The sequence below is a fragment of the Rhagoletis pomonella genome, unplaced genomic scaffold (genome assembly GCF_013731165.1).
Source record: "Rhagoletis pomonella isolate Grant_MI unplaced genomic scaffold, Rhpom_1.0 Rhpom_scaffold_00002, whole genome shotgun sequence".
In the NCBI taxonomy this organism is placed as follows: Eukaryota; Metazoa; Arthropoda; class Insecta; order Diptera; family Tephritidae; genus Rhagoletis; species Rhagoletis pomonella.
In genome coordinates, this window is record NW_023458556.1 from 54,878,407 (window position 1) to 54,890,745 (window position 12,339).

At 35.2% G+C, this 12,339-nt stretch overlaps 1 protein-coding gene across 1 annotated transcript in view; it reads right to left on the reverse strand.

Annotated features, from left to right (window-relative positions):
• Positions 1-1,456, reverse strand: part of LOC118753795 (xanthine dehydrogenase-like) — a 1,937-nt gene extending 481 nt beyond the window's left edge. The window contains exons 1-3 of the mRNA XM_036488672.1: positions 1,417-1,456; positions 1,186-1,358; positions 61-548 (exon numbers count right to left, since the gene is read on the reverse strand). Of these exons, the coding sequence (XP_036344565.1) occupies positions 61-548; positions 1,186-1,358; positions 1,417-1,456 (701 nt within the window). The remainder of the gene's footprint in view (positions 1-60; positions 549-1,185; positions 1,359-1,416) is intronic.
• Between the last annotated feature and the right edge of the window lie 10,883 nt (positions 1,457-12,339).

Here is a 12,339-nt window from a genome sequence, read left to right on the forward strand (position 1 = left end):
TTAATTGCACCATCTCGACGAAAAACGCCATGAGCAGTATTGCCGGCAACAAGCATATACTTGGAGCCATTTGATTGGTCGATGGCAGAGAACACGTCAGCTAATGATTTTGGCCAGAACCATTGACCACCATCGTCATATTCGATCGGCGAACGTTTTTTCAGGCCATTACAAGCGCCGCTACAAGCAACGCCAGTCTTCGGGCACATTTTATTGCTCAGGTCTTCAATGTCACGACATTCATCGGGTATCTCAATATTGCTATCGACTGCAAAAGATTTCATGGCATCCAGTATGGGGCGGTAGCCAGTGCAACGGCAAATGTTGCCACCAAATGAATTCTCCACCTCTTCCATGGTAATTGTGTTGCCCTTCGATTTCAGCAAGCCATACATATTCATCACGAAACCAGGCGAACAATAACCACATTGGGTGCCGTTCATCTTGGCCAAGCGCTGCTGAATTGGATGGTAACCCTCGCGTTTGTTGCCAATGCCTTCAGTAGTGGTTATCTCCCAGTCGGCGCAGGTACTCAGCAATGTCAAGCACTTTAAATAGGGGGAATGCATTTTTTACTGGGTTTAACATAAATACTTGACTTTTGTTTTGGTTTTTTTTCAAAACTAAGCATAAGATTGTACACAACAACACTTCATAAGCCAACAAAAAAAGTTCGCCGTACACCGCTGAGTCTACAGTATTTTTGCAAGGCAATTTCGGAAAAAAAATTTATTATTTTACAGTGGCACCCACATTCAGCAATACAATTTTTTTTAATAGTTCTACTGAAATAATAGAAATACTTCCATAGCAAAAGTTACTGATATTTGATGAGCTTTTATTTACTGGCATTAGGGTGGTACGTTAGAGTAATAAGTATTGAGGTCTGGTGTGTAAGTACTAGAACGGGTACTTGAGATCAATCAACTTTTAAGTCAAAAAAGAGCTCCTCGAGACAAACAACATCGATCCAACATACTTTAAGATCCATCTCTAAATTTCGAAGGTACGACGAAAAATGTAAAAAGGTGACCCTTGCATACGTTTGGCCAAAAACAAAACAATTTTTCGAAATTGCCTTGCCAAATTATTTTAGACTCAGCGTGTAGGGCAAATTTTTTTTTTCTTTCACTTTCTAATATACATAGTACATATTTGTGTAAACCCTGTTAAATTACGACTTACTGAGTTGACGGCCCACGTACGAATTTCCGCTGTGACTGGGTGTTTACCTGTAACCACGCAAATGCATACACCGCATCCGCCCTCCTGGCACATAAATTTAGTACCCGGCAGGCCCGCATGTTCTCGAATAAAGGTGTTCAAAGTAATATCCGATGGCAGATCGGACAGCTTAGCTGCGTAGTAAATTTGTGAGGCAATGCTATTGGACAGACTTACATCAAATATTCTTACCTGTATAGGGTGTACCGTTGATTATAAAATTGGTTGTCATTTTTCACACTCTACTTATGTATTTATTACGCAGATCGTAAATTGACAAAAATTATGCAGCGATTCGTTAGAACTAAAGCACTAGTTATTTTATGTTAACTAAAAACTGAGACTTGCGACACGTCTGTTCGGCACGACTCTGTTTAGCAAAATTGCATGTATAGTTTAATTGCTTACGGCGCGCCTCTTTTTATAAACATTTATTCTAATGCAACAAGTGTTGTTTATGATAAGATTCGCACTTACATATGTACATACATTCATACATGCATTTGCGAGAGCATTTCTGTGAAAGCTACCCAGTAAGAAAAAGGGAGTGCAATTGAGTGAACACTACCAAAGTTTTCATCTTGAATTCAACGTATTTCTTATTTCTTATGTCTTAACAATTGAATATATGTATATTTAGATATTTACAACATTCGATATTACAAAGAAATATTTTTTTCGGTGAGACAGAAAATTTATTATGCGTCTCTTATGATACTTGAGAACCCCCTAAGCGTCTTGTTAGCCATTAAAAATTGAACGACATACATGTAATGAAACAACAACTATGACACTCTCCTGAATTGTAGAATTGCATTCCAATGTAATCGCCGGGTTATTATGTAATTGAAGTTTAGACGTGGGAAATTTTATTGGAACTAAAAGAAAGGTATTTAAGTGTTAATTTATGTATATTATTATAACTTAAGGGGCTCCAGGAATATCTAGGGAACAAAAGAAATTCCGTTGGGAGAATCAATCCTTCACTTTGGTATATCACGGAGTAAATGAATTTGTTTGTCACTATTTTACTTTCGATTCAGTTTATAATGCTGCTGTTCTGGTGTTTACCTGGGCATCTTCAGCCGCTAGAATGGTTCTCCAGCTTAACCATGAGTAACTTCGATAATTCGTTACGATGCTCTGGAAAATGTTGTACACTAATTCGTCTTTTGCTCTCACGATATTAGAGAAATCCGGTGTGAAGGTGATTTATCACGTTTGGGCACTTGAAGGTATAAGTTCCCTTTTACACCTAGAGTAATTGTTGTTAAATTCATTTTTTCCTTGTAATTAATATATCGACCCCTTTTTCAAAATTATCGTATGTGACAGAAACGAAATCTTTGAAAAGAGAGTTTTTCTATGTATGTACTTCTAAAATTTTCTAAAATGTTTTCCATTTGAATAGGAATTGAAAATTTAATTGATTTTTTTCCAATTCCTTTGAAAGGAATTGAAAATGTAATTGATTTTTTTCGAGTTCCACTCCTCTAAGTAATTTTAAAAGTAATCGAAAAATGTATTAAAAAGATTTTTTTACTGTTGAATAGCAATAGCTTTGTTAAATTTCTTGGTTGCTAACTGTGTTGAGTAAATAACTTATACCAAAGGACTTTAAGAAAACTTAAACCGTAGCTGTTCAGTTTATAGGGTAACCGTTAAATTTTCCAGATCCTTTCGCGAACGCATACCCCGCCCGAATAAACAATAAATAGGGTATTTCAGTTCTCCACAGGCATTGATGCCGCCGTTGACGATGGTGGACTTTAGTGCAATTATTGATAGACCCTTTCCAGAGCACCGTGACGACAATTTCACCCTCATGCGCTGGTCTACGGTCTACGAATTTTCCTCGGTAACTGATTGAGCTCTTATTACAACGTTTAAATCACTTTATTTTTGTATAGCACAAACGATAATTTCGCTCACAAGAAAAATACATTTTAACATACAATAAAATGTACAGTAAATTTTTGGCGCAACTATAAGGGTTACAATATTTTGCCATGTAATGCGACCCGGGGGTGTGGGGTGTAGAGCAAATTTGCATCAAAGAGTTCCACATACGATAATTTCGCGCGAACGGCTCGATCTGCTACAAATTTGAACTTAATGGGCCCATAAATATGTATGATTTTGAGAGATATCTCAACGAGCAGTGTTATTAGAGGAGCTGATTAGATTTATTTTCAATTGTACTACACACTTCTGAATTCGTCTTGCTTTACGCGTGACGGTTAACACAGATTTTGTCCATACCGGGAGCAAAGATTTTACACACCAATAATGGTTTTTCCTACAGACCATAATTGTTTAAACAAAATTAAATGAGTAGTAGCAGCCACCTCTATTTACTTACCTAATGCAAAGAACATTGTAAGTTAAGTGTAATGTTTCTCTTCCAGTAAACAATCGACACGTAAATGTAAACTATGATATACATACATACATATGTATACAAATTGGCATTAAATATAACGAGAGAGTGCAAATCGGTATCTATTCTCTGTGCTCTAACAGTTTTAATACATATGTACATATTCACATAGTTGTGCGGCCGCTGTGGTGTAGTGGTTAGAAGTGCGCACTAACATTCCACAAGGTATGGGATCGAGCCCAGTTTCCGACTAACAAAAAAAAACAAAAGAAAATATAAACTGTTTTCTACTAGCGGCCGCCCCTCGACAGGCAATGGTAAACCTCCGAACGTATTTCTGCCATGAAAAACAGTTTCTCATAAAAATACAAGCGCCGTTCGGAGTCGGCGTAAAACGGTAGATCCGTCCCCTTTGTGTGACAACATCAAGGCGCACGCCACAAATCGGAGGAGAAGCGCGGCCAAAAACTAACATATGCTGTAAGCGCTAATCTATTATTATTAATTAATGAATTAATTGATTGGCGCTTACACATATGTTAGTGTTTCGCCAAGCTTCTCCTCCAATTTGTTCTATTCGAATTGCCGACAGGAAACGAAATTTAAATTGGGTTTTTCAAAAATAAAAGTGTAATACCATAAGCTCATACATATTTCTGGTTCTAAACTAAAGCCGGTTAGTAATATTAAGGACCTAGGAGTGCTTTTTATACCTTTCATGAGCATGAAATGGTATTATAACTTTGGTCCGATGTTTATAAGTCTGTTTGTCTGTCTGTTTGTATGCAATCTAGTCCCTCAGTTTTCGAGATATCCGGATGAAATTTGGTAGGTGGGTGTATTTTTATAATGTATTAATCATTTGTCGGAACCGGAAGAATCGGACCACTATAACATATAGCCCCCTTACAACAATTTGTTCAGATATAAGATTTTTCTTTATAACTCCTCCATTCATGCAGCTAGGAACATGAAATTTTGCAATACTTCCATCCATTATCAACAAAATACTCATAGTGAAAATAACAAAGATCGGATCACTTTTACATATTGCTCCCATACAACTGATTGTTCAGATATGCGATTTTTTGTTATAACTTTACATAGTGTGAAACTTTGATTTATATGGAAAATAATATTATAGAATGAACTATAATAATAATAATAATAATAATAATAATAATAATAATAATAATAATAATAATAATAAATAAAATAAATGCAAACAATTTTTAATGAAAGTAATCGTGAATAATATATCATAACAAGGTGTATACTTTCATTTGTCGCCTGGTGTACATATGCAAATTTTGCACGTTGCACGTAGCACGGATTGCATAACTTGCAAACACACAACAACAAAATACATAGGATACAGCATTTCCTATCGCTGCAAAGTATGCAACGTCTGGACCCATGCACATATTTTGCAAAAAAAAATCATAACAAAATAAATGCGACTCTGTGCTAGCTCTTTTGTTGTTGGAATTGCTACATGTTTCTCTCAATCCTCTCATCTCGCTCACTTCATTTTTAACCGACTTCAAAAAAGGAGGAGGTTAACATTTCGTAGGAATTTTTTTTTATGAATGTTACCGCATAACTTTGGACCACGTTAATCGATTTCGATAATTCTTTTTTCATCGCAAAGGCGGTACCTCAAGTGTGGTCCCATACTAATTTTGTTTAGATCCGATAATTGGATCGTGAATAAATTAACGATAATCTTAAATTTTTCTATAAGAATTGCAGTCGATTTTGCTTTTTGCTTAAAAATTATTGCTGTATCGCTGATTGCTACCTATGCAAGCTACCACTTCGCAACATGGTGCTATCGTACTTTTCCGCTTTTGAATGAGCATTTTTGCATTTTGTGCAATCCGTGCAACGTGCAATACTTCGAGAACACCCATATTAGTTTCATTCATTCTCTATATGTGTATTTCTATATTACAATTAAAAATGTCACTGCCTTCAGAATGTAGGAAGTCCTTGTCTTCCAAGCTTACCCTGTGTTATAATCCATCGACTTCTACATTAAGAGGATAAACCCCCCTTGCTACGCAACTGGCTCCCAAGGAAAATTCTTACAATGTGGCGTTACATAATCAGCTGATTTTGTATGTATTATTGTGTATTTTAAAAGTTAATTAGTGCTTTTTACACTCCAGGACGTCAGCATAACGAAATGACGAAAAATATATTATATTTTATAAATATCTATGTGTGTATCGATGGTCCTCTGCAATAACGGCACAACGCGAAATGCACAGAAATAAAACACTTACCACTGTTAAGAGTCTCATCTCTATAATCCTTGTCTAATACATGCATAATCCATACTTAAGTAACTAGGAAAAAATGTTAAAATAAGTGGTAAGGATTAGACAAAGATTACAGACATGAGACATTTAACAGTAGTAAGGGTTTTTAATTTTGAATTTTGAATTTTGAATTGTCTTGTTATTGCAGAGGATCACCGTACATATGTAAACACCTATGAAGTACTTTCTGGAGGTACCTAGGAACTAGTTTTCGTGTGTCGGATCTAAAAAAAAAAAACTTGATTTTTTTTTTACCCACCCTTGTGCACGTACCCATCGATATTCCAAGCTCAGGCCTTCGCAATCAAAAACTGTGTTCGAGAATATAAATGGGACCAGAATGTCCGACAATCAGGCAGCATTAGAGGCCTTAGCCAACATTTAAATTAAATTAAATTAAAGAAACTTATAACTCCTTCCAGGCTTCCAGGAAGTACTCAGAAAGACCTCTTGAACTTAGCTGGTAGGGTAGGCTACCTGACAGAACACATCGAGTTTGGGTTACATTTGAATAAAATTAATTATATCAATTTTTCATACTGCATATCATTAAAACTGTTCATAGTAGAGTACTGGAACTTGGTATGGCAACGTATGAAGTCAACCCAGTGGAGAAAAATGAGGGTTGTTATGGATTTGTATGAAGCCAATGAGAAAAATGGAGGTCAATTATGTGTGGCCTGTTCCAGAGTTAGCACAACAAAAAAAAAACTTTTTTGTACTACAAATAATGTTACAAAGAATGTTATATATTTCATGGTTCTACTGTTGTGGCATCGTTCGGGTGGGGTTCGACTTTACTTATAAAAGCTTTATCCTTAAGCATTCGATCCCAACAAGCATTTCAGTAAATGTTTTTAAAAATAACTTAAAGTAAGTTTGCTATAATACGCGTTAAATAAGCATTTTTAATATTAAGCTTTTTAAAAGTTTTTTTCAAATAAACCTTTAATAAGTTTTGAGAGCCAATGTTTATAAATAACTTAAACTTATAAATGAAATGCAAATGCCAACGACATGAAGTAGCAAATATAACATTTTTCAATCGAAATGACGTGTTTACGTTTTTTAAAAAAGAAAAAATTAAATAAAATCGATGCGGTAAAAAAAATCCAATCCAGGACCCGCTGCGCTAATCGGTGGAGCATTCGAGTCTTCAAATGATGAGTTCTCTTTATCCTTTCTTAGTTTAACATTCAATTAAAAATGTATTAAATTTTTTTTCAGAAAAGTTCATCAATGAGAATGGCGGCGATGAAGCGGAATATATAGCTGCATCGATGTCGTTTTTCCAAATTGCCAATAACCGCATGTAATTAAAAGCACGCAACAAGATGTAATAATTAACTTTTTTATGCTTAATTTTTGTGTGTTATCGTGAATTTGTATGCTAAAATGTCTATTCCCTATTTATATTTTCGCGACTGTAGATGAGTCCGCCGAAAATTCGCATTTCCTTTAGTTTCTAGATGTTAAGCAAACTATGTATGAGTTTTTAATGAAATATCTTTAAATAAAGGGTTATAAAAGTGTTTATAAAAAGCTTTCTTTTGAAAATTTTTAGTAAGTTTATATTCATACGCTTATAAACAACTTTTCTTGAACCTTTATTATAAGTTTACACTTTTAGGCTTATAAAAAGCTTTCTTTTGAACATTTATTACAAGTTTATATTTCTATGCTTATAACCGATGTTCCTTTTCGATTATATTACGCTTACTTTCAAGCGTTTTATAAACAAAAAATCAACGTTTTGTAAGCTTAATGTTTATAATTGAAAACTTAAAAAAAAACTTTCTTTAAGTTTATTTTGCTTGTTGGGATGCTTCGCCGTGTTTTACAAATATGCATATATGTATGTAAATCCAAATGAATGTTTTTGTACTACTTACATATACATACAATCGTTTAAGTATAAGCAAAATTCGGCAGCAAAATGTACGAGTAAACGCTATTTAACATTTATCTTCCTTTCGTTATTCACATGACATTGTACATATACACACCTGTAAGCATCGTTATTTATTGTTGCTTGTGATTTTGCCATGAATGACAATCGTAACTGTCTAGAAGGTCAATTGATGTTGTCTGCCAGCTGACGCCCCATGGTCTCGTTACCATAATTTATGTGTGTCCATGAATACTAAATTTTGGTTATTCTCAGTTAGATTTATATCTTTATACATATTAGGGTGGTTGACTCGGTTCTTTCAAACCAGTTTTCACCGGTATTTATGGATATCTTTAAGCGCTTTTTCTGAAATTTTAATTTTTCAAATTTCGAATGAACCGGATTTTTTATCCAACAAACGGGTTTTTTTCATTTCAAACTAATTTCTACCTCGCAGTAAAAGTTTCGAGTTTTTCGAAGTTTTCAATGTTTTTTCCAGTTAAAGGAAAACCTCTTAATATTTAGTTTTAAAATTATATCCTAGGTTATTTGGTCGCAACATCAGTACATCATATTTGATTCCAATAAATGAATGTTTGGCGCTTAAACGTTTTCTAGACGTTCGGGCGAGCTTTTCCTTCAATTCGTTTTCTGCTTCTTGATGTTGTCGCACAAATGGAGAGATCTATACTCTAGTTCCACCTGCGAAGAAGCTTTTTTTGGCAGAAGTAGACTCGGAGGTTTACCATTGTCTTTAAAAAAAAACAACAACTTTTATTGATGTTGCTGAAACCAGAAATTGATCCACGGGCCTCCCGAGTGGCAGTAGACACTACACAAATCCGAAAAGGTCGAAAAATAAAAAGTACTTTTACTGTTAATAGTTTTATTTCTTTGGCCATGTCTTCATACCAACATAAGCATTGTCACTGTATGAAAATAAAATCGGTTTGACCGGTTTTTTCTTAGTTTCACACCGGGAACCGGTTTTTTTTACATTGAAACTTTTCGAAAAACTCGAAAACCGGGGTTGGAATAAAACCGAATAATCGAACACCCTAATACATAAGTAGTTTGTATAAATATACCTATGTAAAACATGAATAGTATATGTACATACATACATTTACACAGGGTTTCAATTCATTTTGTGCCATTTGACATTTTCACCATTCCGCTGGTGAGTTGAAGATACATATTAACATACATATTTACATATGTACGTATGTATGTACCTCTTTTAGCGTAAAATTATGCAATGTAGGCGATTTGTCTTAGTTTAGTTCATACGGGCAGCCGCCATTACCGAGTGGATAGGGGTGTCAGTTCATATCCTGGCGCAATTAATATGAAATGAATAAATAAAGTACTTTTTTCCAGAAAGTATCGCTGCCTTATTGGTTATGGGAAATAGAATATCTGCGATGAAAAAGCCTTTAATAAAAATCTTTGGTCGTTTCGAAGCGTCCAGAAATGGTGGCACCTCTTCTATTTATGAAAAACTCTAAGAGGCATAAAAATGGCTGGGACCAAATACCTTGCAATGGAATGGACACTCGGGTCGATCGCAAATATAATTTTTCTCAACTCCTTCGGTTATAGTGAAAATATATGGTATTATGAAGACAACAACCAGCCTGTAAAATATTAGTCACATTTATTTTAATTGTAAGAGCCCGCGTATCGACCCCAAGTGACACACAGCACACTGGTCGAATTAGACAGATTCTTGTTAAAAATTCTGTGTTCATCAAAATGTTTTGGTGCTTATGATTAGATAATGAATCCGTAAACGCAAAAGACAAAGCCAAATATCAATTGGTTTAAAGCTTGGAGGACTTGCTGCTTTTAATAGGTCCATTCGTTTGCAACCGAGCTACAAAAGAACACTCGCTTAAATGACGAAATACACGCAAAGCAACAACAAAAACTCGGCTATTTATCCGAGTTCAGTCAGGTCGGTTAAAACATACACGACCTGAATAGAAGTGTTGTTAAGTGAAAAAACTGCTCTGCTCTGATGGTTATGAACGTATATTTTGCATTTCAAAAAATGGGTTTCCCGAGAATATGATCGATTTAAAATTCAGAATTTCCTGATAAATATGTTATTGTTGTATTACCAATGTTGCCTGAGTTAGTTTGAGATTTATGCTGATGGAGAATTTGAGATTCGCAAAGTTCGAAACTATTTTTACATAACTGGAATTGTATGTATGCTTCTTTTTTTCATTTTTGAAGAAATGAAATTCTCATCAACGGCATATAGATTATCGCACGAGAGTTTCAGGGTTTCCCAACGAGATTGGAGATCTTCTAACTTTACTTCAAGTAAAGTACATGTATGTACGTTCGGTTTAGCTTTTTCAAAATGTCTACAAAAAATTAGGAGGTAGTTTGAATGGAAGATAAACTTCGAGAATAATGACGGTTTACTTGTCATTGCGGAATCTGGCGTGGCTTTTGTAGAACGGAGCAATGGTCTCGTTGGGTCGCTTGGAAATTTTAAGCTTCAAAATTTGCTTTATTACAATAAACAAGGGCTACGTCTCTTCTCCCTTCTCGGGATTGGATAGAGAAGCAAAGCGACACAAACAGTCAGAGCATACGCGTCTTGGCACCCACGTCACTGTTGGCAGTTACAAGTTTGGAAAAGTAGACGACTTCGTTTATTTGGGAACCAGCATTAACGCCAATAATAATGCCAGCGTTGAAATCCAACTTAGAATCACTCTTGCCAGCAAGAGCTACTTTGGACTGAGTAGGCAATTGAGAAGTAAAGTCCTCTCTCGTCGCACAAAGATCACACTCTATAAGTCACTGTGCTGGTGTATGGCGCGGAGGCGGGGACAATGAAAACATCTGATGAAGCGGCTCTACGGAGTTTTGGAGAGAAAGATTTACGGACATTTACGCGTGGGCGATGGCGAATACCGCAGACTATTTAACGATGAGACGGTTGCAGAGTCAAATAAGAAGAAGTAGAAGATTGGTATTCTAGACCAGGCCAAATGTGAATAATAAAAAGTAAACAAACAACTGTCAAATTAAACTCTGAGATTCTTAAGAACTCCCCAATGGGAACACTTGACAGTCGTTCATAAACTCAAAATTTTAAACTCGAATTTATGGTTCATCGTGAACAAAGTACTAGAGTACACTTTTTGATGCAAAAATGCGAAAGGCAAAACCGAGCGCTTTATTTTGCACTAAAGCGTGAACAGCGTGGTTGCTTTGGCTGCGAAATTTCAAACAGTTTAGCCACAGCGAGGTCTTAAAAATTCGTTGCGCTTCCTTTGTGCTGTCGTTTTACCTTCCGAAGCGATGTACGAACAGCACAGCTCAGTTTTCTCGCTCGTTGCATTTCAGTCAAGGTTGCAACTACGCGTTTGTGCGAAACTAAAAGTGCGAAACGTTGCCATATACATGTTTGTTGTAAAAAGCTGTCGAAAATTTCTCATTTTCGCACTTTCACTCAAACGCACACAATTTTGCCTTAAAGAGTGAAATCCATCCAAAATTACCATTTGCTACTGCTCAAAATTTATGCATGAGAAGTGAAAGGAATGCAGACACGCCGCGTACATTACACATCAGAGTGTCCAGATTTGGCGATTCTAGTAGATTTTTTTGGATATTTGCGCATACAAATTTAGGAAAGCGATTTTAGGAGCGATTTTTCCGTTCAAATAAATTTTTTCTAATTATAAATATGTACAAAACTAAGTTTTCCACGAAACTGTCAAAAAATTTGAATCGCCCTTACCGAAGAACTTTTGAATCTTTTGCTTCTCAAATGTTGCCTTTTGAAAATTCTGCTTTTCAAAATACTGGATTAAAAATTTCAGTTTTAAATTATAGTGTAAACAATGTTAAATAGGACGTGTCAGTACTTTGAAAAGTGCCCATTTTTTTTAAGTAGTGACATGTCTTATTTAACATTGATTACATTGTATTTTAATACAGAATTTTGATGTTCAATATTTTTAATTAGTTTGACAAAACTTTTATTACTGGTGAGCAACGCGGAGCGGAAACAAGGTCTTTCCGCCTGCTGCACATAGTACATATTTAAAGGTAGACTGGAGACTAGGCCTCGCCAGCTACCAAACTAGTTAGACAATATACATTTATATAGGTTATTTGATAGTTTTAGAAACATAAACAGCTTTGTAATTGAAAATTTAAACTTACATATACGCATACTTTGTTATATATTAAAAATACCTATCTGTACTTCTAAGTCGCAAGACTGTAACAAATAAATAAATAAATAAATAAATAATCATAACGTGAAATATTCTGCTGGGAAATAGAAACCTTTTCTAGTACGCACAACCGTAGAGAAGGGTTGCATCACCGGCTAAAAGTATGTAGTTGTTGGAGGGAGCAATTCCCAGTTTTATAATCTTGTACTGAATTTACAAGAACATAATTTGGCAAAATCTCTAATTTCCAGGAATAAATACAAGTAGAAGCAGCTTATAAGACCTTTTAAAAAAGAACTGACTTAAGTCACA